Raw genomic sequence first — 21,182 nt, forward strand, 5'->3', positions numbered from 1 at the left:
TTTTGTATATGCATGTGATTCCATGTGGCAGTTGGTCTAGGTTTTTTTAGGATTGTGAGAATGGGGCTTAAAAGCAATGGTGTGGAAATGTATATAACTGGGTAGCCATGGGAAGAATCATCTCTTGCCTAGGGGAGATACTCTTGCCATTTGGATTGGCTTCTTTATTTATGCCAACTGTAAAGTCTGCTTCCCTAAAGATAATGTTTGTTATTCCAGTAAAGTTTATAGGATGTCAGTAAACAGGCTTGCAAGTCAGCAAAAGGAGTTTGGAGATCATCCTTGTGATGCAACATGTGCAAGTTTTCATTGAGGTTGTCGGGTATGCACAGCACCCTTGTTTATCTCACAGCTTAAGCTAAGAGTTTGTCTGTGCTGAATTCTTGTCATTGCTTTTAGCTCAGAGAATGCCCCAGCCTTGGGTTATAGTATTTCTGTGTCAGTCACAAAGAAAATATGGCGCATAGGGAAATAGCATATGCTGAAAATAGCTCAGATGCCATTGTCTTTATTAAGATCAGGCTTGGATTCCTCCCTCTCCCTTTTTTTCCTCTTTGTGACTGTCAGTGGAAGTAACGTGAGCCAAACTAGCTGGAAATTTTGTGGGTTTATATTAAAACAGTTCAGATGCTTATTCAAACTATGACTGATTTTTGAGAGATCTTCCAAAACTTGTAGTATTTTTTAATAGCTGGCAGTATTCTCCATAATTATTTATGGTTACAGTTTCATTTCTTGCTGCCATTTTTTTCCCCCATGTAAATGAGATAGGTGCACGCAATTGTCATGTGTCCGTCCCCATCCTGTCCCCCCGCCCAATTTTTTTTTTTTACGTTTTCAGAATTGCTGACTTTACATGTTGTTGTTCTGGATTTCCTGGTGATTCAGAGATATGTCTTTCTGTGAAAGCTTTGCAGTAGGAAAAGATTTTTCCAACATGCAACACTACTGTAATGTAGGAATTGTACAAATTGTTATGTTTTCCCTTCTTTCATAGAACCGGTCACCCCACCGCCATCACCACCCTCCAAGCCGTGTTTTCCATTTTCATGATGCTTAGCAGACCCGACATCCACAAAGTAACTGATGTCCAAAGCTCTTAGCTGTGTTCAGCTTTAGAAGCATTGCAAGAACTGTATAGTGAGATTGCGCTGAGCTGTCAGCTCTTTCAAAATCAGCTTTTGCGTGCATCTCGATTTGGGTGCCCCTAGAAGTAAGATGCTGGGGAGGGGGCAATCAAACACTTTATTTTGTGGTTCCTCTGTCCTTTAGCACTAAAGCTTCTGCCAGTCATTTGGGATCTATGATTTCTTCCTCATGGAGAAAAGAGGGCTTTAGGGGTTCTAGAAAAATGAAAATAAATCTGTTTGGTTTCTTGAAGTTCACACTCCATGTGAAGAAAACAACGGTGGTTGCTCCCATCTGTGCTTGCTGTCTCCAAGAGACCCCTTCTACAGCTGTGCCTGTCCCACTGGTGTGCAGCTAGAAGATGATGGCAGGACATGCAAATCAGGTAGGAGCTTGGCTTTTCTACAGTGACAGTGTTGACTTGGTTTGGGTTTGCCACTTAAAAATTGAGCCTTGAAGAACTGAGTTGAGAGGAACTGTCTGACACACTGAAATGTCACTCCTGTCCTGATGAAGATGGCAGAAATTTTGCACCCAAGTCTCCTGCCAAGCTACCAAAGAGGGTGATATTTATGAACTAAAGTAATCCCTTGCATCAGAAATCAGAGAATTTTGACTGTATTTTGTGTCTTTGGACTGTATTTTGTGTTGCCAGTTCTCTGTAGGAATGAAGTAGTATGTGGAGCCCATTGCAGAAGAATTTTGAAGTAAGCTATTGTAGGACATCTTTCCGTTTGGACAATGGACCATGGACAGACTTCTGCTCCCTCCCATTCATTGTCCAGTAGTGGTCAATGATGCACTAGTGGTGGCCGAGTTGTTGCCTTCCAGTTGCATCTCAAAGTTAGCAATATGCTTGAGACTTGTTCTGCACACAGATGTGCCAAAAATTTGTTCAAGGCCATATCCACGTGCCCATGTACTATTTTAGAGATAACCCAGTGAGTTGCCTCTGCTTCAATTAGTTTTATAATGAAATAATCTGTACAGAAAAATTCAAAATTAAGGTTTAAACTAAAAATACTGTTCGTCTGGTTCTGAAGATTAATCATCCCTCTGTTTCCCTTTGGGCTGCTCTGTGAGAAGGATTTATGAGAAAATTGCACTGGGATTTTTTACTTTCTGGGTCTAGTTTGTGTTTTTTGGACATTATATTTGATTTTGAAAAGTGAGGCAAGGCTTTGTGTGAAGAGACTTACAAAGTTTGCTGCTTGAGATAATTGAGCTAGAGAAAATAATGTTCTAGGTGGCTGTTCCATGTCACTGAGAAGTAGGAGAGGCTTGTGTATTACCAGTAGAAAGCTGTTTAGAGAACAATAGCTAGAGTATATACTTTAATTGAAAAGTATAACTAGATGCATATTTTGTATCCATAAGTTGAATGAGTCTAGTGGTATACTTTGAAAGCTTGGTTTTATAATTGATCGGGAAGCCTCTTTTTAAAAACACATCTTAGAAAAGCAGGCAATTAACACTGATACAGTGGTAGGACACTAGGAGGCAAGGTTTTGGAGAATGTTCTGCCAACAGACTAAAAGATACTCTGCTGCCTGTCTCCAATGTGTTTTCAACGAGTCTAGTCAAAGAGTATAGTCATTTTCTGATGTGCCTTGATTCCTCTGAGTGCTAAAGCAAGCATAATAGATGCCTTTCATGTGTGAACTTGAACCAGAATTTGAACACTGAACCTCCAGGGTTTAAGGGCCAGCTTTATTAGCTCATCCTGCTGCAACTGAAAGGCTTATAAGGTAGTTCTTGCAGCTGCTGAAAGACCTTTCTCTTTCCTCCTTCCAGCTTTGGAAATTTTCCCTTTCACAGCTTTTCAAAAAACATTGCTGAACGCTCAGGACGACCTTTTTAGACATTCATCTTGACCTCATGTTTCTGGCAGTGGGAATGAAGGTCAGCCTGCTTTTGGCGTTTTGGCGGATAGCACAAGCAGGAGTGACTGCTTATACGGTGCTTTCACCTTTCCATTGTCAGGCCAGACAATCTGTCAAGGGTGTTCTGTCAAAGGAGGGCAAAAAAGTGGGATGGGAACAGGAAATCTGGTTTTGCATTAGAATATGACAGTTTCATTCAGCTTTATGGATTATTTCTTTCCCAAGCTTCACATCTTTTGTTGTCCTGTCTGCCTTACGCCAACATCCATTTGCTTCTCTTTCTCCTCTTATTAACTAACTTCTTGGTTGCAAGGAACTGACTTTTTGTTCTCTGCACGAGTCCTTTGTAGTAAAGTTGTATCAGGAACTATGGATGCAACAGAGTTGACCATCTCTCCATTTCGTTCCTTATTGGCTTGGGCAAAAGTGCAAAAGCACGAAGTCACTTGGGCTTATCAGCTTCTTTGACATTAGGCTTTTAAGTGAATTACACAAATGCTACTGGAGATTTGTCTGCAAGAGGAAAAAGCATTCAGTTCTCAAAATCTGTCCACATGGGGAGTTTACTGGTGCAAGTATAACTATATAATGTTACTGTATATCTCTGTCAGAAAGTGTTCTTGTGCAGAAAAGCGCTGAGGCTCTTCGGCGATTTCAGCTCTCTTGAATATTGAAGAATACATATATTGGTAATGTTCAGGTATGAGAGCTCTGTAGCTCTTTACAAAGAGTCTTGAATGGTAATGGGCCTAGGTAATTAAGAAAACATGAATTTAAGGACAGGCTGTGCCACTATTTGCTTTGCTGTGGGTTTTGTCTGTACGCATTGAAACTCCGAAACTCTGGATTTTTACACTTTTTCTAACTGTTGATGTGCTGAAGCCATAAGTATTGTGTCTGTGTTAAAAGAATAGTTCATTATTCTGTAGTTTTGGCTTTTGGTGTTGATTCGTTCTTGCTTTCTCTCTGGTTCTAAACAGTTGCTCTGAATAAATAAAAAAAATTAGCTCTACAGTAAGTATCCATCACTAATAACAGATACTAAATATATGGATAGATTGCAACTGGCATCAAGTATAAGTTCCTCTCTGGGAATGTGTACTTGTTTTGTGCAGGTATATGTTTTGTGTTGCTTCCCTCCAGACGTGTGATATTAAGTCTGTTCTCCTCTGTTGGCTGTGAAAATGCTCTGGACTTGCTTGAAGTTCCCATATCAACAAGCAGAGGGGTTGTAAGTTTGGAAAGTAAATCAGCTGCACCTGACCATGTACTCTTAGCAAAGTGAGCATTCAAGCTATGATCTTTGGAATTACTTAAGAAGTTGCACTGGGCCACTACTGTCTTGGTGGATGTGTCCAAATACACGATTTTAGATAGGTATCTGAACCAAATCTTGCCTGTGTAGAAGATAATGAAGTCACAGTTTGTAATGCCCATCAGAGCCCGATGGCTCTAGTCTGAAGTGCCTGTGGAGGGTGGCTTAGTCAGTAGTAACTCTTAGTACCTCGTAACTTCCAGGAATGACTGACCTCTGAAATTTCATGTTTCAAAATTGAGCTTCAGTTCTTAGACCAGGTGGCTTTCTTGATTTATGGGTTTGGTTTTTTTTTTATTTGTTTTTTTTTGTTTGAAAGTCTTCTCTAAGCCTGCTTGAGCAATGGCATGAATGTTTGAGAAAGAAACAAAGGTTTGGTTGCAGTCATTTAAAAGGGATGTGTAATTCTACCTAATTAGCTCTTTATTCATGCAGTCGTAAGATTGTAAGCCTGCTTTAGTTAATCTTCAGTTTCTTGCTTTAGATGCTTTCTGATGCAAATAATCAAAGTCTTAAGACCAAAGTAAAAATTATGTGTGTTCTATGCATATTTTCAGGGAAACAAAGTTTGGTTTGATCAGCAATGGACAAGCAAATAGGCCAGTTTAGAAAGCAGAGCGGAAGTATGGAAATCTTAAAAGCTTGAGGACCTTCTTTCAGTCATTTTGCTGACTTAGGGCTATCCTGAGGTTTTTCTTTCTGTCTTTGTTTAAGGACCACATTTATCTTCTTTACGAACAGAATTATTTTGATTCATGAGTCTTTTGTTTGTCTGCGAGGGCTCCTTTCAAGAAGCTGTTCCTTGTCCTTCTGTCCTGAGGTTCTTTTCCTAGGATTTAGTGAGTTCTATTGTTGGGCTAGTAGTAGTTCGAAGTGTTGTGAGAAAGACATGTATTAATAGCTAGTGTCATGTCTCCAACAGTAAACCATTTGAACCTTTCTTACCTTGCAGGGCAGAGTCTTCAGGTGATAGCTGCATGTCATCTCCTTTGAGCAGCTTCACCTTCCTCATGCTTCTCATTCTTGCTTTCCTTGGTGCACAGTGAACGACAAGAATTTATCTGTTTCTGACTACAGCTCTGGTGCACCTTTGGTATAATTTGCACCACTTAATGTGAGTATTTCCAGGCAAAATGGAGCCAGGGTCCTTCCATCCTGTTCTGCTTTCATGGAGCAGGTTTGCTTTGCTCTGCTAGGCGGAGGTGCAGTCTCAAAATGTTGGATGACTCCCCGCTTTTTCCTTCCCTCTTTGACGTGACCACGTGGTTCAGTTCAATCCCATTCAAGCAAGTCTAGAGGTTTGTTGTATATCTTGTCAGCTAATTGTGGTTAAACCCTGATAAACAGCTGTCTGTATGCATCCTTCCCAGACTGAGCTGGTTTCTGTAAACAGCGTTCAGCAGCCTGTTCCACTCATGTTTCTGGAAAATATATAATTTCTTTCTGCTGTATTCAGTGTTGCTGGCATACAGCTATTGCTGCAGGCCTTCTAAAAGAATGTCAAAAGCCTAATCTTTTTCCTTACAAGTGGATATATTTCCCTGTAAGTGGTCACTCTGACTTCCTAAATTCCCTCTGCCTGTTAGTGTTGCATTCCGAAAGGATCTTACTCTCATTGCACATCATTTTCTGATATCATGGTACCAAGGAAGTCAAATTGTATATGAACTAAAATTAATTTGACAGAATTTTAAAACCTGTCATCCATGGCTGATACCACAAAATATTTTGAGTGAAAGCTCAAATACTCCCCACCTTGCCCTCCCAAGTTTTTACTAGTTTGGCTCTATGGCTATGGAGCTCTAATAAGTAGGATAAACTAGGACTTCAGCTAATGTTATTTTTATTGTATAAAAGGGCACTTAGAGCTACACAATGTCAGAATTAGTCCAGATCCATGCAGCTTCTGGAAGCTGCGTACCCCAAGGTTTAAAAAACTATTTAATGGGTTTTTTATTTTTGTTTCTCATTAAACATATAATGCTTTGCTGCAGTATATGGATAAAATATTTCAGTAAAAGCTACAGAATTTTCTTTACTCATTATGCAGCTTCATTGTACCAATTCACTTGGCCTGGGCATCATTAGTTTTTGATCCAGTTTACTAAAATTGCTGTACTGGTTTTGGCTGGGATGGAGTTAATTTTCTTCATAGCTGCTCGTATGGTGCTATGTTTTGGATTTGTGACCAAAACAGTGTTGATAACGCAGGGATTTTTTAGCTAGGGCTGAACAGTGCTTGCACAGTGTCAAGGCTTCTCTGTTTCTCACCCTGCCTTGCCAGCGAGTAGGCTGGGGGTGCACAAGAAGTCAGCAGGGAACCCAGCTGGGACAGCTGACCCCAACTGACCAAAGGGATCTTCCGTACCATACAGCATCGTGCTCAGCATATAAAGCTGGGGTAAAGAAGGAGGAAGGGGGCACACTTTGGAGTTAAGGCATTTGACTCCACAAGTAACTGTTAGGCGTGATGGAGCTCTGCTTTCCTGGAATCAGCTGTACACCTGCCTGCCAATGGGAAGTAGTGAATGAATTCCTTGTTTTGCTTTGCTTGCACATACAGCTTTCGCTTTACCTATTAAACTGTCTTTATCTCAACCCATGAGTTTTCTTACTTTTACCCTTCCCATTCTCTCCCCCATCCCACTGCCGGGAGCAAGTGGGCAGCTGGGTGGGGCTGAGCTACCCACCGGGGTTAACCCACAACAGTTGTGCAAACAGTAGTTCTGTTTTCTTTATCTTCTCTGGAGTTTGGAGGGGAAGCTATTAATTTCTGTAAAGTCTTCCTTTCAATTTTGCATGATGTATTTTACTCTTTACTATGAGGAAAGTTCCCTGACGATGTTTTATCTGATCATTCTGTGCTGGGTGATTTCTCTGTTTCCTGTGGCAGATGTACTTTTAATAAATCAAACATTCCTGAGTGTTACACTTGTTCTATCTAAATTCCTCTCCAACCAAATTTAAGTCTCCATTAAGAGGAATCTTTTTGTGCTTGCTTCCACAAAAAAACCCCAAACCTTTCTGTGCATTTCTGTAGGCATTGTTTACACTGAAATCTCCTGGAGATTTAATTTTACACTGATTTATTTTCTTTCCATTTTTGTTGGGAAAGATGATGAGTCTGTTCCCTTTCTCGTATTTGAAAGCAAGATGAGAGACCTCTTGGTAATAAGGCATGTGGGTGTTTGAGGTATAGGTGTATTTGCATGCCATACAAACAATAGATGACAAATGTGACGTTAAGTGCAACTTAAGCAAGTATTTGGCAGGGGGAAGCATTTAGTGGCAAACTGCATCAGCAGTCTTTCATCATAGCTAGACTACTGCTGTCTTCTAGTGCTAAATCCAGGCTCTGATCTTTAACACCAGTAAGAACTTGATGTCCATCTATATGAGATATCCCTTCTCTGTCCATGACCTTTGAGTTTGCCATACTCTCAGAGAAATGCTCTTGGTATTTTGAAGCTTGCACAAAGGAGCGATGCTGGAACTAAGGGCAGTGCCAACTGAAGTATGTTCCTTTAATACACTAAGCATTGCTCGGTATAGATCTAAGTCAAGCAGTGTCTGGATGACCCTCTTAGTCCTACAGTTTAGTTTTAGGTAGTCCTGCAAGGAACAGGGAGTTGGACTCGATGATCCTTATGGGTCCCTTCCGATTGGAGGTATTCAGGTATTCTATGATTCTAAGTAGACTGAGCACAACCATCTCCAGCAAGGGCTATAAAAATGTAAATGATTTTCTGCAATAACTGAAGACAAGGAATTTGGCTGCAAAATCAACAATATAGTAATGGTACCTTAGCTTCTGCTTACCTTGGTATTATTACTGAACTAGGAAAAAGTAAATGCCCATATACTGTGGACAGCTTTGTGAGCTTGATGCTATACTTGCAATGCTTAGTAATAGATTACTTCTATCAGGGGTCTCTTCCTAAAGGCTGTGTACAAAAAATTCGACTCGTTAATATGTTAAGGATAAATGTCCGAGATTACATTTACTCCTACTAGTGACTTGCTTTAAGATTTTACGGAGGGGAAAGTATAGAGCAGAAATAAAGGAAATTTGGGTATTTGCATCCTTCTAAAGAGCAGGACCTATTAGATACTGCAGATGAATACAGATAAAGGAAGTCCTCTGGTACAATGGCAGATGACTGTTTGGTTGCCTAATAGGATAAATGATCCTATTTCGGTTGTTAAACACATCTTTTTTTCTTCTGTAACTTTTGGTTCTTTCTGGTTTCCTCTTCTTGGGTGCTTTTATATATATTTATACATAAACGTGAGGTTTTTAAAAGACCCTTTCAAGTTTAAATTTCTCATTCTTAAACAAAAGATAATCTCAAGGTGAGTTGATAAGTTAAGTACACTGAAAAGTGATTTGTCCATTTCTTGATGGTAGTGAAAACCTGGCCCTACTGAGATCACAGGAAAGCTCCTGTAAGTTTCCCTGGGACCAGGGACTTCATCCAGGATCCTCTCTGGATATTTTTTGATGCCCTTTAATAACCCCAAAGTGTTTGTTGTTGTTATTTTATATTTTAAATTCCTTACATTGTCTGGAACAAAGGAGGATCAGCTTTATTGTCTTGGGATAAATTGGCTTACAAGTTCGGGTATGAAATTTTTTTAAAAAAAAAAAAAGTACACTGAGTGTGTGCTATAAATGCTCAAGTGCAGGAATTTTTAGTGTTTGTATGTCACAAGTTACCTGTGAATGGCCTGCTGATGTAGCTGGCACGTTTGACATTGAAACAGGTACCTGAATTCTCAACTGCATTGGTGGCTTGGCTTCTTTACCCCAGCAAATCTACCCTTAGAGAAGAGAGGGTTTACGCTACTTGAGGTGTGGAAATTAAACTCTTATTGTGCATCAGTGTGCATTTCTTAAAGCCAGCATAAGAGCTGCTGCCGTATCTTTAGCTTTAAACATAATATGAGTCAAACTAAAAAAGTTACTCATTTTCAGAACCTCCTTTTATTTAATCAACGGCAGGAGGTTGGTTGTTTTAAAGCAGTAACAAGGAGAATTTCTTCCCTCTTCTGCCCCCACTCCCTCAAATGGGTGATGGGTACTTTCTAGAAATCTGGTTCCTTTAAGATATCTCAGTCTAGATGTTTAACTAGCCAGCTGCTTTTGCAGTAATCTTGTCCCTGGTACATGTCACAATGTAAGTGGTCATTTGAGACATATGGCATGTTGACTTCAACTCACCAGACGCATTTCTCCAGTTGAAGGCAACTGTTATTTGCTTGAAAGTGGGAGAGCTTTGGCTGTTGAGTCAGTCTCATATGGTGGTAGGAGCTGTAGAGTTTCTGCCAGGAAGGTATGACAGCTGTAGTTTCTCAAATGAACTATGAAATTCTGTTTTCTCAAATGAAAACCGGGGGGGGGGGGGAGGGGGCGGAATTCGTAATTGGAGAAGGCGGCACTAGCTTCAGGCATTTGAAGAGTCAGCTTCCCTTATTTATCCTTGATACTGTTGTTGAGGCAGTTGATCAGGGTTGGGTAATATTCCCGGTGTCTTATTTCTCTGTGCCATTCTTCACAATGCAAAACAAAAAAGTGTTTTTGGAACCTGCTGGTTAATACTGCAGGGCTCATACTGTTTTTTATGCAGGAGATAGAAGAGTACTGAAGGAAGAAATGTTAAGGCACTTCCTTCTCATCTCCTGTGTGTTTCTTGGTGCACATCATACGTTTTAAAAGTTTTGTGTCTGCAGTTCCTTGGCTGAGCAATCATCAGCTTATTTGAGCAATGAAGCCTCAAGCATGACAAGCAGGCAGGCAGATACCTCCATTGTACAGTATTTCTTCTCATGCGATTTAACCACCAGAGAAGAAGGTCTCTTTGCTAACACGTCTTTCTGATTAATAAAGAGAAACAATATGGACTAATCCAGACTTTCTGATTAAGTAGATCAACTGCTAATTAGAGATGACCAGCCTCTTTGCGAAAGGGAAGGGTTAGGGAGACATTTGTTATTTGGGATAATTGCTGTAAATCAGCTCTTTCAAGTACCTGAGAAAGCTTCAGCTGGCATTGTGTGAATAACCTAAAATAACTGGCAGGGGTCTTCTGGCACTTGGAAGATGTTGGAAGAGAAATCTTGCATATCAGTAGATAACTCTGATTATATTCTAGCATTGATTTGGGGCTGTATTGGGAAGGAGCACTCATGTCCTAATCCGTTTGTCATGAGGAAAATAAACAAAAAGATAACTCTATTTTCCCTTATTTCCTAGAACCTTGACAGCTGCCTGCATGCCTGTCTCTCTCCCTTGCACACTTTGTGATTGAAATGCAATTGTGGAAAACTACGATCTTTTGGTTGCATGGTGCTTTGACTTCATAGGTGTCTTCTGTCCTGTGCCTGGTGTCTGACTACCATAGGGAGATGTTATCCAGAAGTTCTGGAGGACTTTTTCGTCATTCCCCCTCTCCCTACTGCACTCCCAAAGGTGTATCATGCTTGCTTTGCTTATCAAGGAATTGTCGATCTCATGTTTTTCCTTTGTTAGGCTGAGATGGGGCTTCTTAAAGGTTACTGTGATCCTTCTCTGAAGGAGGGATTTGTGTAATTGGCATCTCCCTCAATGCCTGCAGCCACATTAGTTCCCTAATCATAGCGGTGTCTTTCCTCCCGCCAGCAGATGCTCTACTGAAAGGACCTGTGGGTGTTTTGCACGAGATGAGAGGGAAAGTTTGGATAATAGATCAAATGTACAAGTAGTCTACTGTGGTTCCTGCAAGGTGGAGAATTATCCAGATTCCACGCTATGAAAATGAGTGCAGTGGGCTGAATGAGGAAATAGCATTTCACTCACTGCATCTGGACCCGTGTTACGCTACTTACTCCAAACACATTCTATTGATTCTTTAGCACTAAAACAATGGGCTAGCATGTTATTTACTCAGTAAGAAATAGTATTATGTGGAACTATATTTCACTGAGATACCTTTGCAATACACCAGAAAGGGTTGTAAAAACTGTCCAGCAATGGGTACCTGACAATCTAGAATCTAGCGGCTACCTCTTCTGTTTCTACTTCATTTCATAAAAATTTCATGAGTATTTTTTTTTTCTTTCATTCATGTGTAGATCTTGTTTGTTTTGAGTCTGTTTTCCTCTTGCTTTTGTTAATATGTTATGTTTATGATTTTATTTCATCTGTATGAAAAGATTACATTACTTTCTATTCATAGCAACTTTTATCCTCCTGAATAGGGAGTACTTCGTGTAGCGACAAAATGAAATAGCCTCATACGGAAATGGCCTTGTTTATAATTTCATTGGATAAAAGCCATTAGAAACATGCTGTAAGGAAGACACCTGGAGGGAGTGAGGAACATTCTGGAAGGTCTGCCATATCACCTTCTAGCTCTGTCAGTGGCTTTGCCAGGCTAGTGAATGAAGCTCTTTTTTCAGGCTTTGGTGCACGTTTCAGATTGATGACTGCTTTCCAGGACTCTAAAACACCGTCTAGTTAGAGATGGTAACTAGCTCATTTTGTGTGTGGTTACGGGGGTGGTGGTGGTGGTGGTGGTTTGTGTGTGTGTAAAGGAAAAAGCGACACTCTCCCTTTTCAGCACTATTGAGTCTCTGGATTGATTCCGGTTTTATGCTGCAGGAAGACCACACCCTGAGTCTGCACTGAAAAGGTTTACGTGTAAACTTTGTTACCTTGCATTCACCATGGGCTAGGTACATGCACAGGGAAAGTTACCAAGACCCAGTGATAGCTTGTTGAGTGCTGTAGCTTAACTACCACTTCAAACATTGGGTGGCCAAGCTCTAATTTACTGCATCAATGTAGCAACAGTGAGGTTGAGACACTCCCTAGGTTTGCAAACCCTAATTTACAGTTATTTATAAGTTTTTTCCATGTTGTTTACCCTTTGACAGATGATTGTGTTCGCTCAGAATTGAATTTTCTGTGGCTCCATCATACTTGGAACATAATAAGTAATGCTTAAATTTCAATGCATTATATATAGCTATCAGCCTCAGAGAGGGCCTGTGGGATGTAAAGTATTTACTTCTGTGTAAAGGAGGACAGCAGTGCAGGGAAACTAATATGTTCAAGGTCTCTTGGTGAGTGGGAAATGCCTGCAATTAGAAGTCAACAGAAGTAGGATTGTAGAAAAACTATTTCAAGTGTATTTCTGTTCAGTATTTTTTAAAAAAATATTATGTATCTTGTTGGGTTGTAATGAATTTTTGATCATCGTCTGTGTATATTTGAAGGTGTCACTGCCAAAACTGTTTAACAGAAGCTAGGTGGTAAAATGGCTGTCACTTCTAAAGGCAGTGATTCCTTACTCTGAGCCAGTGGGGTTATATATCTCCAGCAGAGAATAGGTGCATTTAAACTTTAAAACCATGCTTTGCAAGGAAATGCCAGAATCCAAAGACTGTAGCCTTTTTCTAGCAGTGTGGATTTCTGACAGACTTTTTCTTGGCCCATCCTTTTTCCTATGGCTTGCGATGAACTGTTATTAAGAATTCTGTGCAAAGGGATGTTCATTTTTTTGTTAATAATAAGTAGAAGCTGGGACTATGATATCTGTAAGTTAACATTCAGATTTACCACTTAACATTTCCAACTTTCGCTTCTCTTTCTTTAAAGCACATGTAGTATAGACAGACCTCGGGGTGAGGGGGTAAGACTTAGTTGTTCAAGTGCTTTGAGGCCTTTGGATGAAACCTCTGTATAAGGGCAGATTCTTTGCTTGGTACAGCGATAGACAGGCAGTTGTGCTGATCTTTGATTTTGGTTACTACCAGTGCAGTTATGACTGTTATACTAATGCTATTTTGAGTAAGTCTTCATAAGAGTTATCTAGTCCTCTGTCAGTAGTAACTTTACAAAAACTTTAGAAAGCTTTGTGCTCGCAAGTATAGTACTGGGTATACAGAAACTTAAGGTGTCTCACGGAAGCTCAGTCCTAAATTAGAGTAGGGTAACTATGACTTCTGTGTTGCAACGACTTTCTCTGGAAGAAACATTACTTTTGTCTTAGTCAGCTGTTTTGTGCTAATGATCTTATCAGCTGTAGAGTTTAATTAATATTCTGTTTGTGGGGGTTTTTTAGTGGCCGTATGAATGTGTCAAAAGTCTGAATTGTAGGGTTTTTTTTTCTGGTTCAGGCAAAGTAACTGTTAGAAGTCTGCTACTGAGATAATGGAAGAAACAGTAGACAATAGCTTTTCACTGTAACATGCAGACAGATGTGATGTAATTTATGAGTTATGTGAGTGTTCTGGTATTTCCTTTCTTTGTCACAAGTGTTAGTTTTCCTTATGCCTACTTACCTTTCAATTAAATCAAGCCCTGTCTGAATGTGGGCACTCAAAACATTCTTTCAAAGAAACCTTTCCTGTTTCTATTTTGTTGGTTGCATACTCCCACCGCACACAACTCTCGGTTTTAAATTGGTAAACCTGATGTGCGTTGCATGCTCTCCCCAGTCCACAGTGTCAAGTGGGAGAGTACATTGCCAGCTTTTCCAGCCCATTGCCATCACACAGTACGAAGCTCTCTTCCTCTCAGACTGGAAGATAAATAAAGACCTGAACTGGGATGCGTAGTGCTGTTCACGTTGCAACTGGCTCTGTGAAGGTACCCAAGGAGAATATATAAAAAGAATTTCCATTTATTTCTAGGTATTACCACAGTTTGTTTCAACTCCTTAAATATTTTTATTTTCTGTGGAAGTTGAATAGCAGGAATGGGGTTTTACACAGTGCTGTTGATTTAAACCTCTCATAGTGAGTTTCATTACATCATTTTTCCTGTGGTATGAAGAGCAGCTAATGCTAAACCCTTGTGCAAGACATTGTAATTGTTTTGAATATTGGCAAAAATTCAGATTTACCACTTAACATTTCCAACTTTCGCTTCTCTTTCTTTAAAGCACATGTAGTATAGACATTATTAAACAGCATGGCAATGTTACCTATTTTCATACACTCCATTCAGAATAATGAAATTTTCTCCCACCCCCATATTCTGTGGGCATCCCCCCCCCCCCCCCCCCTTTTGCCGTACATTGAAACTTTGCCAGGTATTTCACTGTATTACAGCAACTAGCAAAATGCCTTGCTTTTCTGATAAATCGTTTTAGTTTATCAAGAGTGCTGAGATAGCTGTACTCAAACAGCTTGTAAGAGAGTTGCCTGCAGTCAAAGTACTTCTAACGCACTCTTCTTGAAAAGTGCTTACTATTTTGTTCTTTGGAGAAGAGCTAAAAGCTTTTCCATTTTTACAGTTTATCTGATTTTTTTTCCCCACAAATATAGAGATTTCCAAAGTTGCCTGTAAATAGACTGAGTCTATACGTGCAGATGCATGCACATGCACATACATAAAACTGGGGGAAGAGTCCCACAATGGAGCATTGTTCTAGCCTAATTAGCAGACAGACAAATGGGAAAGGAATAGCATGGCGTTTTCTGGCATAGATTAGCAGAGGCAACCACTGCGGTCTACATTTGTTTAGGTTGGGTGAATAAATTGGAGCATTTGTTACTGTATTATAGATGTCTTGTCACTTGTCAAATGTGAAGTGGGCCAAGGGAAGAATAAAAAAAGCTCTTGTCAAGCTGGTGAGATGGCCTGCTTTGCTGCCATCAGCTCTGATTGCAGTTAATTTTGCAAATAGAATACAGTTGCCATTTCCAACACTGAAGCATGAATTTTTAATAATGAGAGCACAAACCAACCAAATCAAAGCAAACACTATTCCTAGCATTGATATTAAAAATAATTGATTACTGGGTGTGGGAGGAAAGCATCACATATACGAGCAAAAAAAAATAAGTCTCTCAACCTGTTTCTATAGGATTTCTTGATTGCAAAGAGAGAATATAGTCTTCAGGGAGTGAGAATAACTGCCTTGAATGGTATTATTTTGTTTTCTGTTCTGGTTGGTTTTTAAATTCAGATATTGTTCTGCATATTAAACAGAACAGTTCAACTTTTATGGATATTAGACCTACTGAAAAGTTCTGTGGAAGGTCTGCAGAAAGCTTTTGCTGAATAAAAAAAGACTAGAGAAAATAAACAGTTCAAAGTTTAAACCAGTTGGAAAAATAAAACAATTTGAACCGTGGGTCTTTCTAAATGGAAACTTTAGAGGGACCTAATTCCTTCTGTTTTTCTGATCTATGGTTTGCATAGAGGACTTTACATAAACTTCTGCTGAAGTGTGTGGTTGCTGCAATTGTGATGTTGGAATAGCTTGCATTCCCCACTCCCCCCCAAAAAGGCTTTTGTTCATCGTATGGTGTTATATATGACCATGTTATAGCAGTTGGCAATTCTGCTGGGAATCTCTTAATCATGTGGTTACAAAAGTGATTGTGGTGAGAGAGGTTTTTGAAGATTAATTTAATTAAATAAATGCCGTAGCACTTTAGCACTGGGTAAATGGCTAGCTGTAATGTATTAAGCAGGTTCTAGGGTATCTAGGATAACACTAGGCAAGTCACAGCATAACACTTCTGTAGCCCTGAAAACATTCCTACCAACATTAATAATCAAAACACCTCCATGATACAGATAAAACTAATGAGCCAGACAAGCGTGTTTGTCCAGGTTTTTAGAGAGAACCAATGTCAAGTTCTCATCTCCTAGTGATGTGCTCAGAGCCTGCTGCCAACTTTTTTTTCTCTAGCAGAAATTTGTTAAGAGTGAAATATGCTTGTAACCAACACTGTGATTTTAGACTGCGTTGTCCTAAAAGCCAGGATTTTTACACCTATCAAAAATTACCCATGATAATGATCTTTTACCAACTTTCAAGTGGGGGGTGGAACGTAGTGAGATATGCTGTGATAACATTTTCTCTGTTCATGTGTTTAAGTCCAAGGATGTAGATGCATGTCTGTCAAGAGTCTTGCTGTGTAATAATTTGACTTAAAGTTAAGCATCTCTACAGTAGCAATTGCCAAGCAGCCAGAACTTTAAATTGGCCAAGTAGCTCATTCCCCTTATTATTTCTTTTTCCCATAAGTCTCAGTTAGAGGTATGTTAGAAATTTCCTAAGAAGCATCTGGTTCAACTACCAATAGGCTGTCCTGGTTGTCAACTGAAGTGAAGATTTTTTTTCTGGTCTGCTAGGTCAGCAGAAAAAAGTTTTCTTCTCCCTTTTCGTTTTTAGCCATGTATGTTTGTGGGACAGAACTGAGGTTGGGAATATTTCTACAGTAGTGTTTGCCTGCAGAAAAAACCAGAGTAGCTGAATATGTCAGAAACAGGATTGTTTTCTTCCCTTTGCAAGAAGGTTGTAGTCATCGTGTAATTGCTGATTCAAGGGGTCCTGGCTGTCCTGTTCCTGGTCAAAATATTATTTTGTATGCAAGTGAATGTGTGATCATATGCACAGGTGAACATATGACAGAGCTGGATGAAATAAAATTGAGTCCAATTATTGCTGCTGTGAGGAACTAAAGACTGTTTTGGTATTACTTGTGAATTTTAGGGGGGTATTAACAGTGTCTTTCAGCCTGTTGTCTAGCCAGCATCTCTAGGCATAATTTGGGTCTTAGACTGCCAGTTCCTTCCTCTGGTACGTTCAACTCTGACCTTATTCACGGTGAACCAAGGTAAAGCTGCAATCAGTTGTGTGAAGAGGCAAAACATGCATTTGATTCTAATCTGTCTGTTCCCATGCAATGATGCTTGTAACATTGGTCGTCTTAGAAATAAATGTAATATTGGTAATTGCTGCATTATCAGTTGCTAGGCATGTATTTGATGCTCCTTTGCTTCACACTACTCATACTTTAATATTAAGATTATGATTGCAGACACATTAATATAGTAGAAATTCAAAAGTTAAGATGGATATGAAACTCAGAGTGCTGTGGGTGGCTGAACAGCTGCAGTGCCGCTCACTTTTTGACACAGTTGAGCTAAAATAATTTAAAATTAATTTATCATTTAAAACTCTTCTGTGTTTGTAGAGCACGTGGATGACCAGATACATCCCCCTTTCCACATTGAGTTTTGAGGCCTGAATTTTTACTTAACTTGCACTAAACAGGAGGTTTTACTTTGACTCCCACAAGTGAAATATTTCAGAAACATAGAAGCAAGACATAAAACTTTGTTACATGAGGTATTTGTTTCTGCTGTAGTTGCTATGCTGTTGTAGCTTGCTCTCTGATCTCTGCAGTTGCAGATCAGTGTCCTGCTTTGCAGGTGCTCTCTCTAACAGTGATTCCCTCCCCCCCCCCCTTTGGCTATTAAGGTGTAAATTTAATTTGCATTAGAAAATCAAATGTTTTCTGTGTGTTTAAATGTATTAAGAAATAGGACCTTTTGGAAATTTTTCCTGTAAAGAGACTATTTGGTGGTCCGCAATCTGTACTGTTGGAGGTAATAATATATTAATCCATATATAATATGACCAGGGTTCCTTTTCATTTCTGCTGTTGTCAAGCTAACACGCTCTGGACAAACCAGTGTCTGGTGACACTGTATGTTCTTTAGAGATGGTAATGTCAGAAAAAAACAAATATGTTTAATACTTAGCACCATGGGGCTTGATACTAGTTAAGTACTTCTAACAAAATGTCAACACAAATAAGTTAATGAAACAAAAGAGATCTAAAAGCCTTTCTATTTGAACAGGCTCCATAAAAATACCGTTTTTAACACTGCATAGATCAGTTTTGAATACAACCCTTTTACTATTTTGAAGATCCTCCCTTTCTGCTTAAAGTTGATTCTCTCCATATTGTCTTGGTTTTGACCTGTTTTCTAATCCAGAGATGTTAGTGTAGCCCCGAGACTACTGTTCTTGGGGTAATCCTTGATGTGGAGAGCGAGAACAGCATCACAGACTATGGACTGCTTTTGTTCCCAGGTAGCTTTTTAAAATAGGTGTCTGGGAATTGTATCACATTTGATGTACTCTGAAGTAGTTACGGTGAAGTAGTTGACAGTGTCACCTTTCATTCACGCTGTTTGCCATTATATGTAGTTAATTTTTCAAAGATGATTTGTCGGAATATACATCTAGCAAAGAAGCATGGTAGAAGAGGAGATATAAGCTGTATATTGGACTGCTGTCCACCATGGTCTTTTTTAAGAAAACAGTTGATGGATTGATTTTTTTACTGTTCAGGAAGTAAACCAACATTTTTAAGCATGATGTAAAATATCAAATGCTGTTTTAGGTATCCCATTATTTTTATTTAGTAAAGGTGCTAAAATCCAGGAGATTCATAAAGCTTTTGAAAATAAATACTTTTGCTAGCAGTGCCTTCTAAGGATTGCTGATGCATGTTGTTCCCTTAACAGAAAGGAAACTTGAAAAAATGAAAAACGGTTGCTGTGCTTACCTAAGGGCGCAATGGAGGAAGGAAGCCTTATAAGTTGTCTGGTCACCTAGGGCTGTTCCCTTCTCAACTTGGGCAACAGGTTACTAGTTTTGCTATGTCCAGAGAAGCGAGCAGAAGTTTCAAGCATAAGAAACACTCTTCCTGAAAACCTGTTTTTATTTTGCAACCTTTGAAGTTAGAAAATCTATATTAAGGAAATGTGATGGTACACATCTGTCTTGCTTTGCTGTCAAGAATGGATGGGGTTTCCCTCCTCCCTTTTCTCCACGTGGTTTTTGAGCTCCGAGTTATTGTTGCTTTCCTTCTACTCAAGCCTTCCCTCAAAGTTTGTTGGTGCAACTGATGCTATAGTTACAAAACCTTGTCAGCTAACTGACTGGAAGAAGCGTTCTTGCTCGAGTCCCTTCTCGTGCCAGCACAAGTGTTTGTGGAGCTCTGCAGTGAACCAATCTGGTTGTTAACTTAGGCTGATGGCTTTATTTCTGTTGAGTTAGTTTTTGTTTGGATCAGCTCTTTAGTGTGGTTTGCAACACAGCCATGCTGTGCTTGCATGTGAGAAGGGGTGATACAGAAGTGAGAACAAGCAGCCCATGGTAGGGAGAAAGGCAGCACCGCTTCATTCAGGAGCTGCGGTGCCTTGAGGTAGTTCAAAGTGCACATCAAACTATGTCCTCCGTGCTGTGTAGCAAACTTGTTTAGGTGATGTTACAACACTGCTTTTCTAGATCCTTTCCTTTTATGATACACTTGCAGCCTGAGCACTGTTTCTTTTCAGAGCTTCTGAGATATTTGGAGACTAAGCTCTGATTTCCAAACCTAAAAGCAAACAGCAGCACGGTCCACCTCCCAAAGTGAATGTGAATTTGTTTTTGATGTGCAATAGATTCAACCTCTGAGTCTCCAGAACTCCATATGCATGCCTAGGTGGAATTATTTCTAGAAGAATATTCTCATGAGGATTTGAATTTCTGTTATTCTTTGTGGGCTCAAAAGATATGTCCCATGTTGACCGTTTTCATTCGATCTGGGCTGTTGGTGGGAACTGGAAGTTACCACCTCCTGCTGGTGTTTGCTGGTCTGGATGAAATGCAACAAGTGACTTTGTTCTGGTTTCCAGTTTTGGAGTGTTGCTAAATGATAAAAACTCCTTGTCAGTTTTCAAACTACACAGCATTGGTTTAGTAACAGAGTAGGAGAAAGACACATACTCATATTGCTCTTTTTGTGCTGAAGCATGCATGGGTGAATGTGGAGAAAATTTGTTAGGCAACTGGATGTTTTCCTGTGTGTCCAGCTTTTTGTACTGATAAAAGAAGTTGCCAGAAAGACGACACTGAAGATGCCATTTGTCTTTGAAATGTGCTCCAGGTTGTTGTTTGGCACCCTTTCCCCACAAGCAGTAAAACTTTGCAGTGGGGAGGAAGAATAGACGAGAGAAAAGAGCAACAATCCTATTGCCTGAGAATTAGTTTTGCATCAACTTTGGCCAGATGAGAAATGCTTGCTGTAGTTGCGACTTGCTTTCTTGTTGGGCTGTCTGGAGCAAATCATTAATGTAATTTGTTTACAAAATACTCAAGTATTCTGTTAGCCCTTGCATTTACTATGTAGGGCTTGTGTGTGAAAACCACGTCTAATGCACTGATACAGCTAGTGGGAAGTTTGGCTGAGCTGAGGAATTCTATATAATGTGATGAAATACTTGGACATACCTCCGCCAAATTTTTTTTTCTTTCTTTCTTTCAGATTCTAGATAGAGATTGCTATGTTCCATATTAGTTTAGGAGGCCAGGAGAAAGATGCTGTCATTGCGAAATAAGAGTGCCAGCACAAGTAGCTAGTTGAGAACAACTGATTAGGAGTAACTCTCTGCTCAGAGAAGTATATATGTCAATGAAAGTTTGATGTCCTTATTTTAAGGAAATCTCTTCGTACTGTAGTGACAGTGGCAGTTCACAGCTTGCTGTGCTGTACTGAAGTGTTCACATCAATAGCAAAGGAAATGATACCATGAATGGTTTTCTCCCCAGGTGCTGAAGAAGTCTTGCTGCTTGCTAGAAGGACTGACTTGAGGAGGATTTCCCTGGACATGCCAGATTTCACTGACATTATTCTGCAGATAGACAATATCAGACATGCAATTGCCATAGACTACGATCCTGTGGAAGGCTACATCTACTGGACTGATGATGATGTCCGGGCAATTCGTCGGGCCTACCTTGATGGCTCTGGAGCACAGACTCTGGTAACCACAGAAATCAACCATCCAGATGGTATTGCTGTGGATTGGGTGGCAAGAAACCTGTACTGGACTGATACTGGAACAGACCGCATTGAAGTGACCCGGTTGAATGGGACATCAAGAAAGATCCTTATCTCAGAAAACCTAGATGAACCTCGAGCAATAGTGCTCAATCCTGTAATGGGGTAAGTTTTGTGTTTATTGATAGCCCTGTGATAGGTCTTTGGATCCAGTCTCCTGAAACTGAAAATCT

General features: G+C 39.8%; 1 protein-coding gene across 4 annotated transcripts in view; it reads left to right on the top strand.

Annotated features, from left to right (window-relative positions):
- Positions 1 to 21,182, top strand: part of LRP5 (LDL receptor related protein 5) — a 161,145-nt gene that overhangs the window by 57,663 nt on the left and 82,300 nt on the right. For all 4 annotated transcript variants that reach the window (XM_076344307.1, XM_076344308.1, XM_076344309.1 and 1 more), the window contains 2 exons: positions 1,382 to 1,513; positions 20,718 to 21,114. In XM_076344307.1, the coding sequence (XP_076200422.1) occupies positions 1,382 to 1,513; positions 20,718 to 21,114 (529 nt within the window). The remainder of the gene's footprint in view (positions 1 to 1,381; positions 1,514 to 20,717; positions 21,115 to 21,182) is intronic.

This window comes from Aptenodytes patagonicus, chromosome 7 (assembly GCF_965638725.1).
Source record: "Aptenodytes patagonicus chromosome 7, bAptPat1.pri.cur, whole genome shotgun sequence".
In the NCBI taxonomy this organism is placed as follows: Eukaryota; Metazoa; Chordata; class Aves; order Sphenisciformes; family Spheniscidae; genus Aptenodytes; species Aptenodytes patagonicus.